Source organism: Artibeus jamaicensis, unplaced genomic scaffold, assembly GCF_021234435.1.
Source record: "Artibeus jamaicensis isolate MK-2021 breed Jamaican fruit bat unplaced genomic scaffold, CSHL_Jam_final contig_332, whole genome shotgun sequence".
In the NCBI taxonomy this organism is placed as follows: domain Eukaryota; kingdom Metazoa; phylum Chordata; class Mammalia; order Chiroptera; family Phyllostomidae; genus Artibeus; species Artibeus jamaicensis.
This window is the reverse complement of record NW_026521788.1, coordinates 24961053-24978756: the sequence shown is the minus strand read 5'-3', so window position 1 is coordinate 24978756 and position 17704 is coordinate 24961053. Positions and strand designations below refer to the sequence as shown.

The 17704-nt window shown below is 41.2% G+C and overlaps 1 protein-coding gene across 10 annotated transcripts in view; it reads left to right on the top strand.

The window, feature by feature from the left end:
* The window catches only part of USP54 (ubiquitin specific peptidase 54), a 159333-nt gene that overhangs the window by 125725 nt on the left and 15904 nt on the right, over positions 1-17704 (top strand). For 9 of the 10 annotated variants that reach the window (XM_053664000.1, XM_037130626.2, XM_053663999.1 and 6 more), the window contains 8 exons: positions 1727-1858; positions 2032-2412; positions 2644-2875; positions 3775-3908; positions 9811-9978; positions 12446-12565; positions 13497-13692; positions 15482-16878. In XM_053664000.1, the coding sequence (XP_053519975.1) occupies positions 1727-1858; positions 2032-2412; positions 2644-2875; positions 3775-3908; positions 9811-9978; positions 12446-12565; positions 13497-13692; positions 15482-16878 (2760 nt within the window). The remainder of the gene's footprint in view (positions 1-1726; positions 1859-2031; positions 2413-2643; positions 2876-3774; positions 3909-9810; positions 9979-12445; positions 12566-13496; positions 13693-15481; positions 16879-17704) is intronic. The other variant, XM_037130628.2, reaches the window with a different exon arrangement.

Sequence of the window (17704 nt, the reverse complement as noted above, 5' to 3'; positions counted from 1 at the left end):
TTTAATGGTTTGTTTGACTCAGAATCAAAATGAGGGCTACATATTACAGTGGGTTACGCCTTTTGTGTTTCTTTTAATCTATAGGTTTCTCTTATTTTTTCCTTGCAATTTATTGTTAAAGAATTAGGTAATTTGTCCTATAGATTCCCACATTCTAAATTTTGTTGATTGTGTTCCTATGATAAACTTTAGCAAGTTTCTCTGTGCTCTGTATTTCTTATAAGTTGGTGATTGGATCTAGAGTTTTGGTCAGATTCACATTGGATTACTTTTGATAACTATTGCATAAATTACTACTGCAAAATGTGATATTTTTAAAACCGTATTTCTGAAACTGTGAACTAGGGAGAAGATAAGTCACAGGATAAATAAAACATATTTTCCAGGATATTCAAGTTTATATTAAAGGTTTGTGAATGGCTGGGGTAGGGGAGCATGTCTCCATAAGTTTAGTATTTATACTTCCAGTAGCTCCAAGTTATTTCCTCCTTTCTTAAATCTCTCTTATGGGTCCAGAGGTAGCAAAGGATCAGATAAAAGCAATAAAAGATTGCATCAGTAAATGTAGGCATATCACTATATTGCTGATACCTGAATATGTACAAAGATTTTCATATGCTAACATATGAAACAAACTAAAAATTTTTTTCTTAAGATTTTATTTATTTATTTTTAGACAGAGGGGAAGGGAGGGAGAAAGAGAGGGAGAGAAATGTCAATGTGTGGTTGCCTCTTGCTCTCCCCACACCGGGGAACCTGGCCTGCAACCCACGCATGTGCCCTGACTGGGAATTGAACTAGTGACCCTCTACTTCGCAGTCCGGTGCTCAATCCACTGAGCCATACCAGTTAGGGCTGAAACCAAATTTTTGTTAACTCTTAATGCATTTGAGAACCTAGGTGATTTTCTCTAAGCCTGCCTTTCAATTTAATTCAGTTGCCTAATTCACCTCTGGCCCCCAGTATGTTAGGTGATTATATCCTTTGGAATCTGACCTTTCCTGTTGTCAAATCATACTCAAATATTCACATACACTGGGCATGAAGGAAGGCAAGTTATATAAGAAGCCCAGATCTTCTGGGTTTCCCAGCAATTTGTATTGAGGAACTATGAAGTATAATCGTTTGGTGAAGCCTGGTTGGGGATGGGAATGAGAATTATTCAAAGTTCAGATGTTCTTTTAAATGATTCACACTTAAGAAAGGTTTAGAACTGGGTCTTAAAGGCATACACAATCAGAGCTCTTGTGAGCAGAGACTGAGACACCAGGGATAATACCAGGTGTAATAAATATTAGGCTTTACTTGGTATGTGTTGTTAAGTAAATAAAAGGAAAGCATTGTTTGCTATTTATAAGAGTGAAAATATATTCGTATGTGACATTTTTACACAATCTTGAAAACTTTTACCTTTTAAAAAGCATCAAGTAATGTGTTCTTAAGATTACTGGAAAAAATTAGGAGTAGGGATTGAGACTGGTAATTGCTCAGGAAACATTGTAGTGTAAATTTGGACGCTCCCATTAACTACTTGAGCTTCTTTGTATTTATCTATTAAGAGATTCCTGCCACACTTAAATCTGGTTGCCATAACCCCTGCAGCTTTCGATCCACGGGTGCGCTAAATGTGTGCCACTGCCGTGAATCCCAAAGGGAGAGTAAGCTTCTCAGGAGGGTGGAGGTCAGTCTCAGATACCAGCTTACCCCCATTTCCTTGTTCTTTTAGGACACCTGACTGATAGTGAATGTAATCAGAAACTGACATCCAAGAAAGGGTCTCTGATAGAGCGCAAGAGGAGCTCTGGCCGGGTTAGGAGGAAAGGCGATGAGCCACAGGCTTCAGGGTACCACAGTGAAGGCAAGCCACCTCTGCATTACTTCTCTTTCCAATTCACTTCATCAGACTTGTCACGCTTCAGACTGTGGCTTCTATTTTCTGCTCAGAGAACTTTCCTTGCTTTCTCAGCTTTGGGATCTGGGTATCCGCGAGCACTTTAAACATTTATATTTGTTTCATTCTTTGGTTTTTAGGAGAAACACTGAAAGAGAAGCAGGCTCCTAGGAACGCCTCTAAACCATCCAGCGGCACCAACAGACTAAGAGATTTTAAAGAGACAGTTAGTAATATGATCCATAATAGACCATCCCTGGCTTCTCAGACCAACCTAGGATCTCCTTTTGCTGGGAAAGGAGGAGACCAGGTGGACAGAAGACCTCCTAGGAACCTGCCTTTACAGCCTCGTGATTGGGAAATAGAGAGCACCAGCAGTGAGTCAAAATCCAGTTCTTCGAACAAGTATCGTCCAACGTGGAGACCCAAACGGGAGTCTCTGAATATTGACAGTATCTTTAGTAAGGACAAAAGGAAGCACTGTGGCTATACGCAGCTTAGCCCATTTTCTGAGGACTCAGGTGAGAACATAATTAGGGAAGAATTGGGCTTCAGAATAAAGATGATTTTTGTATTTTAAAAACCTGGGTTTTTTGGTAGACTTGACAAGGTTCATTTTTACCTCAATGTTGGGTCTTTTGGGGATATAAGTTCAGTAAAGGAATAGCTGGAGGGAGGTGTTAGTTATGTCTTGATTCGAGGCAGATGCTAAACCTACCTCCCTTTTCATATTTGTCCTTTGATTGGGATAGCTAAAGAACTTACACCAGATGAACTAAGCAAGCCACCTGCTTATGACTTTAAAACTGCTGGGCCAAGCCCTCAATACAAGCCTTGGGTCCCAGCAAGGCCAGGCTCTCACGTTTTAGAGCAGCACCCTCGCCTAATTCAGCGAATGGAATCTGGCTATGAGAGCAGTGAACGAAACAGCAGCAGCCCAGTCAGCCTGGATGCAGCCCTGCCTGAGAGCTCGAGTGTCTGCAGGTATTGTTTGGCCTTTCAATAGCGGCATTGTCCCTAACAGCAGCAGAAGCCACCAAGAGGCTTATCAACTCAGATGGTGGGGAGACGCACTTTATTACCATTTTATGGGTGTGTGCTGTATCAACTTTCTACGGCAACAGCTCCCTCTGCTGGGAGAAACAGCAAAGGCATTTGAGAAAGGAGAGGCAACTTTCGAAGTATTTAATGTATAAAATAATTGTTTAGTAAATAACTTCTAATAAAAGAATAAATTAATGAATCAAAACTTATGTAGTTCTAAGATCAGAGACAAAATCCAGTTGTTATTCTTGACTTTCATTTTAGGATAGGTTCTTTTTTTAGGGTCACTGGGAACCCTGTGTTTTATGAAGCCAATGATATTCATAATGCCATAAGATAACAATGACAGTTTAATAGTCCTCATTGCACCCTGTTCATAGGGCGTTCAGTTTGCTTTATAAATTTCAGATCTTTGTGTATTGTTTTTAACGAGTTGCCACAGGCAAGTTTCCTGACAGTACAACTACTTGGAAAGGAGTGATTGCCTCTTCTACAGGGTGATAACCACATCCTCATACTTTAACATTGGTCTTCCCTGGCCACTCGACCCTGTTTAGTTTTACACATTAGAAGATGCTAGAAAGGTATAAGAAAGAGGAAGGGATTCCATACTCATTAAATAAATTTTGTGCCAGACCCTGCACTAGATGTACAAAGTAGATGAGGTGGAGATAAGATGGGGTAATGAGTGGGTATTTCAGTTTGTCAGAAGTAGTTTAGCAGATACTTTCATTGTATTAATTCAATGCTTTGTTGGTGTTTTGAGGGCATTTGTCCTAGGAATGTTGCTAGTTATCACCTTCTGCTGCTTTCACTGGATTCTGGTTTCTCTTTTGAAGGGATCCAAGTGTTAAGAAGTCAGCTGTGTTAGCACCTTCCTGGCGTCACATCCCAAAGTCTCACAGCAGTAGCATCCTGGAGGCAGACTCTGCAGCCTCCAGGAGTGGCTGGACAAAGCATCAGCCCCTGTCAGGTAAGCAAAAGGATGATGGATTTGGAGGACTTGATTTGTCTGCCAATTTTGTTTAGGAAACATCCTGAGAACATTTGAAATTACAGGACAGTTGCACTTTGAGTTTTCTATCAGAATGTAGAAGTGGAATCTTTTGAGCTGCTCCATCTTTGGATTATCTATTTTCTATTCACCACACTGGACTAATTGTTTCTACCTTGGAGAGCCCCCTTGTGTGTGCAGGAGGAACAGACATTTTATGAACAGTGTCAGTAGCATCTGCATTTCTTAGAAGGATCAGTCCTAGGGCTTTCCTTGGTATAGAGGCAGCCGCTTGGGGATGCATTTCTTATTGTTTAATACCATGAATCAAGATAACACAGGGGGACATGTAGACTTTGGGCAGAACTGGGAAGTAAGTAGGTCCAGCCTACCCCTACCCCTGCCTCTATAGCCCTGTCTGGTACCCTGGCTTTTGTTCCTCCTTTCTTGAGTGTTCCTTGTATCCTCATACTCCTTTTCAAAACAAGCTATCAAGGGATAAGTTGACTCCTTCACGTTAAACATAAGTGACTGAAAATAGTTAAAATATACTTTCTATAAGAGAAGAGAATACTGGAGTTTGGAGATTTGAGGTAGTCATAGGTTTTAGCTCCATTTTACATTTCTCTCACAACACACATATATTTCTAGTGTATACTCTGCTTAAGTAGAGACCCAGTCTAAATGGGTCAAAATAAATCCTTTACTTAGAGCTGAAAATTGATGCGATAACTAGACAGTGTCCCTAATATGGAGACTTTGGAATGCCTAAGGGAAAATGGTTGGGTACATAGTATTATTTAGTCTGCTGAGGAGTTCTGGCAGTCAGTTTTAACTTAGCAGTCAGTTTTATAAAGGGAGGTATACAGCTGTAATAAAAAGGCATGAACTCTTATGTATGGATGCTATAGGTTGCTGACATCTGGCAGAGCAAAACAATGCCTATAGAAGAAAGTATCTCTGAAATACGGGGCTGGAATAGGTTATAATTAGAAACCCATAGAAAAAAATTCATGACTCCTGATGAAGTCATATGTTTGATTTATTAAAATTCATACATTTTAATTTATTTTGTGTTGACTAGCATTGCTTTGAGAAACTTGTGATTGGCATGAGGCTATTCCCCCTTCTCTTTTCTTCACATAGCCAATGCTCTTTCAGTACACTAAGGACTTAAATCTTATGATTTCTTTAATCATTTTAATTTTGGATTGGCTGGATAGAACTCACCAATATAATCCCTCAACTGGTAAAAGATACTTAGCAAGGACTTTGAACAATTTTCTCACACACCATACTACTTCGCCATCCTCTTTCTATCATGAACCTTACTTACGCCTTACAACTTGATCCAATCGTAATAGCGTGGCATAGAGCAAATATTTTTAACCAGTAACTTTGATCACTCTTTTAAAAAGTTACATAAGTAAGGACTCTGACCAAGATGGAGGCATAAGTAGACACACTGTGCCTCCTCACACTACCAAAAGGGGAATGGCAACAAATTTAAAAACCAAAAATAACCAGAACTGCCAGAAAATCGAATTTTATGGAAGTCTGACAACCAAGGAGTTAAAGAAGAAACATTTATACAGACCAATAGGAGGGGCGGAGGTGGGCATCCAGGGTGAAGAGGTCCCACACTTGTGGATCTACCAGGGGGACCAGCTGGAGAATGAGACAGAGCACGTAGCCCAGGGTTCCAGCACAGGGAAATAAAGCCTCAAAACCTCTGACTGTAAAACTTGTGAGGGTTGTGGCAGCAGGAGAAACTCTCATTGGAGAGACCCACAGGATCATAGAATGCACACAAACCCACCCACCCACCCAGGAATCAGCACCAGAAGGGCCCAATTTGCTTGTGGATAGTGGGGAAGATGACTGAAAGCCAGCTGAGAGCCCAGCAATCGGCGTTGTTCCCTCTCTGACCCCTACCCACATACAATGTCACAACGCAGTGACAGTGGGTTGCCCCACCCTGGTAAATACCTAAAGCTCCACCGCTTACTATGTAACAAGCATGCAGAGAGAAAAAAATGTGGCCCAAATGAAAGAACAGATCAAAGCTCCAAAAATAGAACTGAGTGATGAAGAGATAGCCAACCTATGAGATGCAGAGTTCAAAACACTGGTAATCAGGATGCTAATAGAACTGAGTATGGTTGAGTATGGTTGCAAAATAGAGAAAGAAGTAAAGGCTATGTAAAGTGAAATAAAAGAAAATGTACAGGGAACCAAGAGCAATGTGAAGAAAACTGGAACTCAAATCAACAATTTGGAGCAGAAGGAAGAAATAAATATTTAACCAGAACAGAATGAAGAAACAAAAAAAAAATGAGGAGGGGCTTAAGAACCTCTGGGACAACTTTAAATGTTCCAATATTTGAATCATAGAGGTGCCAGAAGGAGAAGAGGAAGAGCAAGAAATTGAAAACTTATTTGATAAAATAATGAAGGGGAAACTTTCCCAATCTGGCAAAGGATATAAACTTCCAGGAAGTCCAGGAAGCTCAGAGACCCCCAAAGAAGTTAGACCCAAGCAAACATATACCAAGGCACATCATAATCACATTACCCAACATTAAAGATAAGCAGAAAATCTTTTTTTAAATTTTTCAAAATATATTTCATCGATTATGCCATTACAGTTATTCTATGTCCCCCCCCTTCATTCCCCTCCACCCTGCACACACCCTCCCCCACCATTCTCCCCCTTTAGTTTATGACCACGTGTCTCAAGTTCTTTAGATTCTGTATTTCCCTTACTATTCTTGCCCTCCCCTCTATTTTCTACCTACCGTCTATGCTACTTATTTTCTGTACCTTCTCTCTCCTTCTCCTCCTCCCACTCCCCTGTTGCTAACCCTCCATGTGATCTTCATTTCTATGGTTCTGCTCCTGATCTAGCTGTCCTCTTAGTTTGCTTTTGTTTTAGGTGTGGTTGTTACTAACTGTGAGTTTGCTGTCCTTTCACTGTTCATATTTTTTATCTTCTTTTACTTAGATAAGTCCCTTTAACATTTCATATAATAAGGGCTTGGTGATGATGAACTCCTTGAATTTGATCTTATCTGAGAAGCACTTTATCTGCCCTTCCATTCTAAATGAAAGCTTTGCTGGATAGATCAATCTTGGATGTAGGTCCTTGCCTTTCATGACTTGGAATACTTCTTTCCAGTCCCTTCTTGCCTGGAAGGTCTCTTTTGAGAAATCTGCTGACAGTCTGATGGGAACTCCTTTGTAGGTGACTATCCCCTTATCTCTTGCTGCTTCTAGGATTCTCTCCTTCATTTTAATCTTGGCTAATGTAATTATGATGTGCCTTGGTGTGTTCCTTCTTGGGTCCAACTTCTTTGGGACTCTCTGAGCTTCCTGGATTTCCTGGAAGTCTATTGTCTTTGCCAGATTGGGGAAGTTCTCCTTTATTATTTGTTGAAATAACTTTCCCACTTGCTCTTTCTTTTCCCTTTCTGGTTCCCCTATAATTTGGATGTTGGAGTGTTTAAAGATGTCCTGAAGGTTCCTAAGCCTCTGCTCATTTTTTTGAATTCTTGTTTCTTCATTCTTTTCTGTTTGGTCATTTTTTCCTTCCTTCTGGTCCACTCCCTTGATTTGAGTCCCAGTTTCCTCCCCATCACTATTGGTCTCCTGTGCATTTTCCTTCATTTCACTTAGTTTAGCCTTCCTTTGTTCCTCTAATTTGTGACTAAAATCAACCAGTTCTGTGAGCATCCTGATCACCAGTGTTTTGAACTGAGCATCTGAAAGTTTGGCTATTTCTTGGTTGATTAGAGTTATGGGCTCTGGGGCTTTGAGTTCTTCTTGAGCCATGTTTTGGTCTATTCCAGCCTGTTACGTATGAGGAGTGGAACCCTTTGGTGTTCACCAAGGCGGGGCTACCCAGGTATCTGGGTTGTGATGCTGTATGTGGAGGCGGGGTCAAAGGGGGGCAGTGGCGGTCCCCTCTGCTGCTTCTCGCTGCTGGGGCCTGTGCGGTCTGTCTCACAGCTTGCTCCTTTGCTGGTTTATCTGTGTGCGAATGTGTGACTGCGGTCAGCCTGCTGTCTTGCACCCTCAGTGGGTCCGCCCACTGCTACTCCACACCTGGAATCTGTCCACGGCTGCCTGTGCGCCTGGGTCGAGCGTCTGGGTTGGTCCGGTGGATGTTTCCTGCCCGACCCCGTTCCGCGGCTGGCTTTGCCCCTCTTACCGGTCTGGCTAAAAGATTCGTTGTTTTCAGACTTCCGTATAGTTCAATTTTCTGTGGTTTGGCTGTGTTTTGTTGCTAAAACTTTGTTGTTTTTAAACTTGGTTGTGCGAGAAGGCATAGTGTTTCCACCTACACCTCTATCTTGGCGGAAGTCTCTGATAAGCAGAGAATCTTAAAAGCAACAAGAGAAAAGGAGACAGTTACCTACAAAGGAGTTCCCATAAGACTGTCAGCTGATTTCTCAAAAGAAACCTTGCAGGCAAGAAGGGGCTGCAAAGAAGTATTCAAAGTCATGACAGGTAAGGACCTACATCCAAGATTAGTCTATCCAGCAAAGTTTTCATTTAGAATGGAAGGGCAGATAAAGTGCTTCCCAGACAAGATCAAGGTAAAGGAGTTCATCATCACCAAGCTCTTATTGTATGAAAAGTTAAAGAGACTTGTCTGAGAAAAAGAAGATGCTAAAAAATATGAACAGTAAAATTCAGTAAAAAATATGAACAAACTCACAACTATCAACAACTGAACCTAAAAATAGAAACAAAACCTAAGCAAACAACTAGAACAGGAACAGAGTCACAGAAATGGAGATCACATGGAGGGTTATCAGTTGGGAGAGATGGGAAGAACAAGGGGAAGGTACAGGGAATAAGAAGTGTAAATGGTAGGTATAAAATAGACAGAGGGAGGTTAAGAACAGTATAGGAAATGCAGAAGCCCAAAGAACTTACATGTATGACCCATGGGCATGAATTAAGGTGGGGGATTGCTGATGGGAGGGGGCATGCAGAGTAGGGGGGAATAAAAGGGAGGAAAAATGGGGTAACTAATAGCATAATCAATAAAGTATACTTAAACTTAAAAAAATTACACAAGTAAAATAAATCCAATCATACAGTAACCTGCCTGTTGCCTCTTTAAAATTGAGGGTACCAGTGTTATGGTTATGGTATGTATCTTTAAAATGAAGTCATACTATACCTACTATTCTGTTACTTGATTTTTCACTTAATATAACATGTACATCCTTTTAGATATTTAAACACTAATTAAATTTTTACTACTATGAACATTTTACAACCGTGGAAGAGATGGTAGAAATTAATGGGGAGAAATTGACTTGCTTGAAGCTTCTCAATTAGTCAGTGGCAGCGTCTGGTAGAGAATGCTCCCTGATGGTTAAGAGAGAGCATGGATTGTTAACTTAACCTATCTTACTTTACATTAAGTCCCACTATTTACCATCTCTATAACCTTTGGCAAGTTATTTTACCATCCTTGTGACTTCTTCATTTCTAAAATGTGGGCAAAAATAGTATTTAGTAGTAATACCAAAAATACTAAGTTCTCAAAAATAATATTGAGAATTAAATGAAATAATATATGTAAAAGTGCTTAAAACTATGCCTGTTACATGGTAAATACTCAACAAATGGTAGTTGTTAGGTTGTTACTGTTGTTATGAAACACTCAATAAAAGTTTTTTTATTATTATTATTCACACCCCAAGGTCAAGATTCTCACTTTGAATCTGATATGAAAGTGGTATTCAAAGCATGAACTCCACACTGAAGGCAGGAGTTCCAAGGGAAAGCCGTGCAGTGGTGGTGACTGCCTTAGTCTTGGTTATGGAAATGTGGTAATTTCTCTTTTCCCTTGCTTGTATTCTAGGTGGGGAGATATCTTCCAGAAGTGAACTAGATGAATTGCAAGAAGAAGTGGCCAGGAGGGCCCAGGAACAGGAACTTCGAAAGAAACGGGAGAAGGAATTAGAGGCAGCTAAAGGGTTTAACCCTCACCCTAGCCGCTTTATGGACTTGGATGAACTGCAGAATCAGGGTAATTGTTGTCGATGATGAATGATTGTCAGTGATGGGGACAGTGAAAGAAGGAAGAAAAAAAATATACCAAGCTCATAAATTCCTTATCTTTGCTGTAGCAAAATTATATTGTATTTTAATTCAGCTATTTCAGCGAAGTAGAAGATAATAGGCCTATTGATTGGAGACAGGCACTAATTTTGGGCCCATCTATTTAAAGCCTATAGATTACAAATAGTGTATGGTTACAAAAAATAGGTGTCGAAAGCATAAATAAAACTAGTCACAATTCAGAAACAGCAGCAGAGGGCACTGGGCAAGCCACACTGACAGTGAGGAGCACTCTACTTGCTGGGCAGAAACATACCCTCACGATTTCCCACTGGAGCTCTTGGGACGTCAGGCTACCAAACGGGTTCTGAGAACAGAGACCCCAGTGGCCTTTTGATCCTCTGAGGATCCATTTTCCAATCTCGTGTGTTTTTCATGGACTTTACTTAAGCTTCTCTAACTGCACCGCATTGGTCACATTTTTTTTCCAGTTGCTTCAGGACTACTTTGTACCAGAAGAGACTAGCCTTCAAAATAGGAGTTAAAAAAAGTTGAGCTATCTACCTTAAATAGATACTGAAACCCATATCTCTGTTTATTTTTAATAAAATGAATTTATTATTCTTACTATTCAGAAACACTGGATGTACCAAATTATGCTAAATCATTGTGAAGAATAGTCTTGGTTATGCATCATTAGTCAGTGCTAATTTGGGTTGCTGATTTCTGTTGATCACTTCCCTCTTTTTATCAATACACAGAGAAGCTCCCTGTGCTAATTTGGGGGCCTACATGGGGGCCACTTTTCTCCTCTAATCCCGCAGTCTTTTGATTTGAGTCAGTTGTTGACTTTTATTTACCAAGACATTGTATTAGTTTCCAAATCGGTTTTAAATTTCTAAGTCCTCGGCTGTCCTTACATTTGGGTAGTCTTCCTTTTTTATCCTCAAGCTGTATCACATTGGTATCTCAGGTTTATATTGCTTTTGAAAGGGGAGCCCTTTCATCTCCCTCCCTTACCTTTTTCCCCCTTTTGCCTTTAGAGTAGTAAGTACATTAAAGTTGAGAGGGAATTCTTCTGGCTGTACTTCACTGTCAGTTCTCCGTACACTTTGGTTTAGCTTCTTGTGGAAAAGCAAGAAATGGAGTGCTACGATTCTAGAAGATAAGAATTAAAATCTAGTACAATGATGAGTCAACTACAGTTTACCAAACTTTGTAGAGAATTTTGTTTTAATGGCTGTAGTCACCACCTATTATTATAAAGGTTGTATACAATCAGTAGATTTTAGATATTATGAGGACACTTCAGGCCTGGAGGTTGGGGAGAACTGCATCTCTGGAGGTGGCATAGAACCTGAGTGCCAAGTTCTTCAGAATTAACTCACTACTTCCACCACCTTCCCATTACTCTTCAAAAGCCATGGTAAATTAGGGAATTTATGTTAGGGGTGTGGAAGAGCCATTCTTACCACTCCAACTTAAGGTAAGTGGACGGTTGAGTCATTGTGCTGGAAGTGACTGACATTTTAACTTTTTTTTCCTTTTTGCTTGGGAAAACTCACCATTAATCCTAACTGTAGGTGAATTTATAGCTACTACCAATTTATGGTTATGAGTGAGTAAAAGGCAAAGGGGTGCATAAGCTTTAGGATTCTTTCACAAAAGTTGCCCTTACAGTACTTTCTTGCTTTTTCATCTGGCTCTGTACTTGGACTCTCCTGCACCTGCTTTGGCACACTTTCAGGGGAGGAAGAAATACCCCATGCTCTCTGTTTGGGAAGGTAACTGTTGTGAGGTAGGTTTGATGAGCAAGGGTGTGATAAAAGTAAATACTTAGCAGTGCTGATGAAAAGTATGTGCTTGCAAACCAACAACAAAGGCAGTTCAACAGATATATTGAAGTTAGGAACCATTAACCACCCGTGCCCAAAAGGTGTACTGATTTTTCAGTTGAGGGTGGTGCAGAGAGGGCTGTGAATTGATATAGGAACAGAGTGTTAACAGATGGCTTTCCACCGAGTAGTGAAGCCACTTTTGCCTTAACCTAGCAGTTGAGGTCTCAGTGGAGATCTTGGGCATTCTGATACTGGTTAGCAAGATGTGTCTTGTTGCACTGTGGAAGGGCAGGTCAGTAAAAGTATGAGAACCCACCCTTCTACTATAGACAGTACTTTGTTTTTTCTTTGAGGTCTTGGAGTTGGAGTATGTGGTGGACAAAGACATACCTTCTTTCATGCCTTGGGTGAGGTGTTAGTAAAGGCAAAAATGAATGTCCTACGTGTTTCAGAGAATTCTTAATAGCAACGGACAGTTGGAATAAGGGTGGAACAAAGGCTCAGCAGCAAGGATCTGTGTGCACTGAAAGGAAACAACAGTACGTAGGAAAAGCGGGAACCAATTGTAATGAAAATGAAAAGTGCTGGCCCTTTCAGGGAGGAGTGACGGCTTTGAGAGGTCCCTGCAAGAGGCAGATTCAGTATTTGAAGAGTCGCTGCACCTGGAACAGAGGGGAGACTGTGCCGCAGCTTTGGCTCTCTGTAACGAAGCTATCTGTAAGTAATTCTAACCAGTATGCCTATGGCACTTTTGATTACCTTCACAACAGGTATTATTAGTGTCGGCACTAAGATGGAACAAAAGCAGCTTTTATGTCTCCTCATTTACTCTTCCAAACTGAGGGGCCCTTTAGCTAGCTGTCTTTGCCCTTCAGATTTGTAAGTGTGCCAGGTGCTGTCACTGTGGCCTATGGATATTTACTGGAATAACCAGGAGTCCACCGATGAATGATTACCCAGCCATGCCTGCCTTCTTATCCCAAGATAAATTAGGCCTCATCTGTGAGGTTAGTTTGCTCTTTCTCTAGTCACTGCTCAGTGAGGTGCAGCTTATGGAAGGAAGAGAGTAATAAATTGGCTGTGACGTCCCAGGCCTGTGACTTTGCAATGCATATTTAATTCTTCATGTTTCTCTCCTGCCTTTCTGATATGCTGCACAATTAGGTTATAGCCAGGGACTAAGGCTTAGAATTTGTATCCGGTTCTTAAACATGACCCACAAGAAGTTGTGTTCTGTAAAGACAGATGCAGGTTTGGATCTTATTTCTGCTGTTGGCCATCAGGAAAGGGGAGTTGGGAGCAGAATTTGGAGACCAGAGTCAGACAGGTCAGTTGCAAAATAAGAGTGGCAACCTCTAAGATGGAAGCACCAGTTTATCTTTTTAACTCATTTTAGTTTAGCTTTTCGTTTGTTTGTTTTTTAAATTTGAATTAACCTGTTTGGCCTCCATGGCTTCTGTGAATGTTCCTTATAGCCAGAGCCAGCTCTGTGCCCTGGACAGCACATGCATGGTTCACGCCTTACATTCCTGCTGCATATTTTGAGTTTTACTGCATATCTTTGCTCATTTTTTGTTCAATTTTATTCTTTTTTATTTTTGTTTGTATTTTGTGTTCTGTTTCTGCTATATTTTCTTTTGCATTTTAGCTAAACTAAGACTTGCCCTGCATGGTGCCAGCTCTAGCACGCACAGCAGAGCCCTAGTCGATAAGAAGTTGCAAATCAGTATTCGAAAAGCACGGAGCCTGCAGGATCGCATGCAGCAGCAGCAATCATCGCAGCAACCGTCGCAATCCTCAGCCTGCCTCCCCTCACAGGCAGGGGCCCTCCCTCAGCCAACAAGGTAGTGCCTGGGAACCACAGCAGTCGATGTGTGCCAGGGGAGGAAGTGGCCATGGGCTCTCCGTGGCCAGAGCTCTCATTGTCTTGTCAACTAGAGGGGAGAGAAGACTCCTCTGAAAAAATTGATTCTCTCAGGTCATACAGGCAGTGAAATTTCATCCCACTGCTGGTCCTTTTCTTAATAGTTCCTAGAAAGGTAAAGAAAAGTATAGCATAATAAATAGACCACTTGTTCATTATTCTTGTGGGGGAATTTTTCCCTGGACTTGTGTAATAATAGGAATATTAAATCCATACATATTAAGTTCTTAGACATGGCAATCAAGCTACATTTCAGGTTGCAGTAAAAGCCATGTAATTTGTTTTGAGGTTTTAGTGGCTTCTTGTTTCTCATGGAAGCAGAATAAGCAGTCTCCTTGCTTTAATGAAACCATAGAGAAGAAACACGAAGATTCCCTTTGTTCTGATTACCTGTGGTCAGGACTACAGGGAATCAAAAAAAGTTGAAAAAAGTTCCTGTGGCCATTGATGTCATTCTTACATTTAACCCTTGAATTTGGGTGTTAACTTAAAATAGATTTTAGTAAAAGTAAATTTTGGCTGTTAATAAATCTGAGTGGTTTTCAGAATATAAATATTATAAAAGCAGCTAATATTTTTTAAACATCTGCCTATACCCAGGCACTAAGTTTAAACACTTTATGTTTTATTTTAATTCTCACAATAACCTTAGGATAAGGACTATTTAGTGATATATGTAAATAAAAAAATCAGGCTTGTAGGGTAGGTTAAGTAAGGTACTGAGTATTACTCAGCTAACAAGTGGTAGAAGTATGGAATTCAAATCCAGGTAGGTCTATTTGATTCCACTTATAGGTTTCCCATATAAGTATAATATCATATTCTCATAATGTTGTAGGGGTGACTGGGTGATTGTATCCACAAAAGTTTGTAGTATATTGTTCAAATTTAATGTCCACACTAGGGTCCTTTTTCTCCCATGTGTACTCCTGCAGTTGAATGCTGATCTGGGGATCTGATCAAATATGTTTTGAATAGAAACAATTTAGGCAGATAAAGTCTTTCTAGAAAATTTATGTCACTTGATATATGTGAGTGATCAAGGTTTTATTTAAGTGCTTCTAACACAATTTTTAGGTCCGAAATACAAAGCAGTTAGTGAGAAACGAACTAAATGCTGACTCCCACTCCCAAATTTGAAGACAGTGACAGTGCATTACTTTGGGGAAACATCTCAGTGAGTAATACAACCAAATCCAGATAATGAAAACACACTTGAAATAGTTGATTTTTATGTGATTTCATGAACCCAAACCATCCTGTACTCTGTAAATATGGCCTTTTGGTTCTTTTGGCTGTCCGGCCGTTCTCGACCCCAGGTGTGTGTGATTTCTAGGCTTTGCTTACTTTCCAGGTCATTTGCATGTAGGACTAGCAATTTTTGTTTTTTAATTTGCAAGTAAAATATGGTTTGAATAGGACTTCACAGGCAGCGAAGAATACTGGCAAGGGCTTTACTTAATACTACTCTGTGAAACTTTGGTGAGGGCGTGTATTAAAGAGGATTAATATTACCAATTATTTGGGTGGAAGCAGACCATGTGCCTTCTCTCGTGAACCTCTGAACTGTTGACTACACTTGTCTTGTCTTGTCTTTGCCTTTATTTTCACCATTCCCTCTGTGGTTAGCTAGATATGGAAACTGAAAAGTTTTTTGTAGGTGATTTTTGTCAAGACAGTTTATGACTGGCTCTCTCCATTTATTTCAGTGAACAGCCTATCCCGCTCCAAGTATTGTTAAGCCGGGAGGCACAACTGGAACCCTACACGAATACAGAGTTTGGGGCCAGTTCTTCCGTCTACTCATCAGCTTCCTGCCATGAGTCACAGTCACCACTCTTCCCAGAGTCATCTACCCTGTCTGCCCCACAGCGTATTTCCCCCAGTAGGTCTGCCTCGAACCTTCTTACTTCAGTAGAGCTGGAGAGCATTGACCCCTCTGTGTTGCACAGGCAGTGCTCACCTAAAACACCAGGGACAACTGAGAAGAACTCTCATCATGGTTGGGAACCGTTAGATATACCAGAGGGTAAGCTGCAAGGCTACAGGGCAGATAACAGAAGCTGCAACAGGTTCTCCCCTCAAGAAGGAAGAGGCATTGATCAAGAAGAGCTATTCCAAGAAAAGAGGGGTCCTGTTGACTCATCCCAGGTGATAGCTTGGTCACACCCAACTGGAATAACCACGTGTGAAAAAGATGATGCACACCGCCTAGCCTGTGGTCTTGTAAGTTCATCAACTCAGCCCGACCTTCCCCTTTATAGAGCCTGCCACCCCGTAATGCCTGCTGCTTCTTCATCTGTGTTTCACTCTCCTGATACTGTGCAGAAAACTAACCAATGCCTCCAAGCCAAAAGCCTCAAAACTTTGTTGACTTCAAAAGTGAACGGAGGCAGTGAGGAGCCCTGTACGCCAGAGTTTCTGGGCACAAAGGGGCTTGTCCGCTCTCTGGCAGAACAGTTCCAGAGGATGCAAGGTGCCACCACAAGAGATGGTACTGGTTCCCAGGACAGAAGTTTTCCAAATAGTCGAAGGAAGAGCTCTTCCCCTTCTGACTCTAAGCCTCCTTTCCCACAGGGTCAAGGGAAAGGCCACTGGCCTTGGGCAAAACAGCAACCCTCTGTGGATAGCAGGGACAGACTGCCTTCCTGGGAAGATCCTTATAATCATCCTTCTCTTGCCATGAACTCTGGGCTGCCCAATGGTGAGACTTCTTGGGGAGGACAGCCCAGGTTGGCAGAGCCAGATATGTACCAAAGGAAGCCATCACAAGTAAGAGATGCTAGGCCTAAGGAGTTGGACAGCAATGTGGACTTGGGAACTTCCTTGCCTTTAGATTCCTGGGTGAATGTCACAAATCTTTGTGACTCTCAGCTTAAACATGGGGTCCCTGGGCCAGAAATAAAGTCCTCCCCCACAAATCCCTATACCTGTGCAGCCTATCCAGACAGAAACCACATCCTTTTGCATCCACACTGGAACCAAGACACAGAGCAGGAGACCTCAGAATTGGAGTCTCTCTACCAGGCCAGTCTTCAGGCTTCTCAAACTGGCCGTTCTGGATGGGAGCAGCGGGATGTGGCCTGGTACCCACTTAGGCAAACAGGTAAGAATGCAGCCAGGGATGGGGGAGTGGGGAACACACAAAAGTTTAAGGACGAAATCAGAGATGGGGTCGTGTTCTGTCCAAATTGTATCCCCAGCTTAGGAGGTGGTAGTAGAACTTTTGACTCTATTTATAAAGACTTCAGGACAAAGGCTAGACATTTTTCCGGTTAGAATCAAGAATGAGGACAGAATCATCACTCACAGGCCAGTTCTCTCCTAAAGAAAGAGACAAAGGCTTTGTCAGTATATGAGTCAGTGCTAAGGAATGGCTCATAGGTCTTTAAGAGTGATTCAACATGACATGGGTGGGGCTGGGAGGAAAAGTCATCCTTCCATGGCTTGGAAGATCTAGCTTCATCACAAGATTCAGCTTCCAGATTCAACTTGCAATGAAGATGTCCACATTGAGCCAAGTCTGCAAAGGGCGTTTCTAGATTATATTGAACCAGCAATCTCAAGACCTTCCCTGATCCCTTTAGGAACTGCCAGGTTTAGAATTTTCAAGGTAGTATGCCTATAGGGTACCCATTCACTGACTTTTTAAAAGTATTGTGTGAAGAATGAAGTCTGCACCTTAGATGCACATCACAGACTTAGATGCCCATCACTGTTCCCAGTTCTGGAAACTGAATAAGTGAAAAATATTTATAACTTAGATTGATACACTTAAGAATTTCAAAGCCTGAACTATTGTACTGACTTCATCATTAATTATCAGTATAAATTTGGACAACTCACTTAATAACCCAGGGCCAAGTTTTTACCTATAAAAAAGAGAGAATTCAATGGTTTTTTAAAAAAGATAGCTTCCAACTCTTAAAATA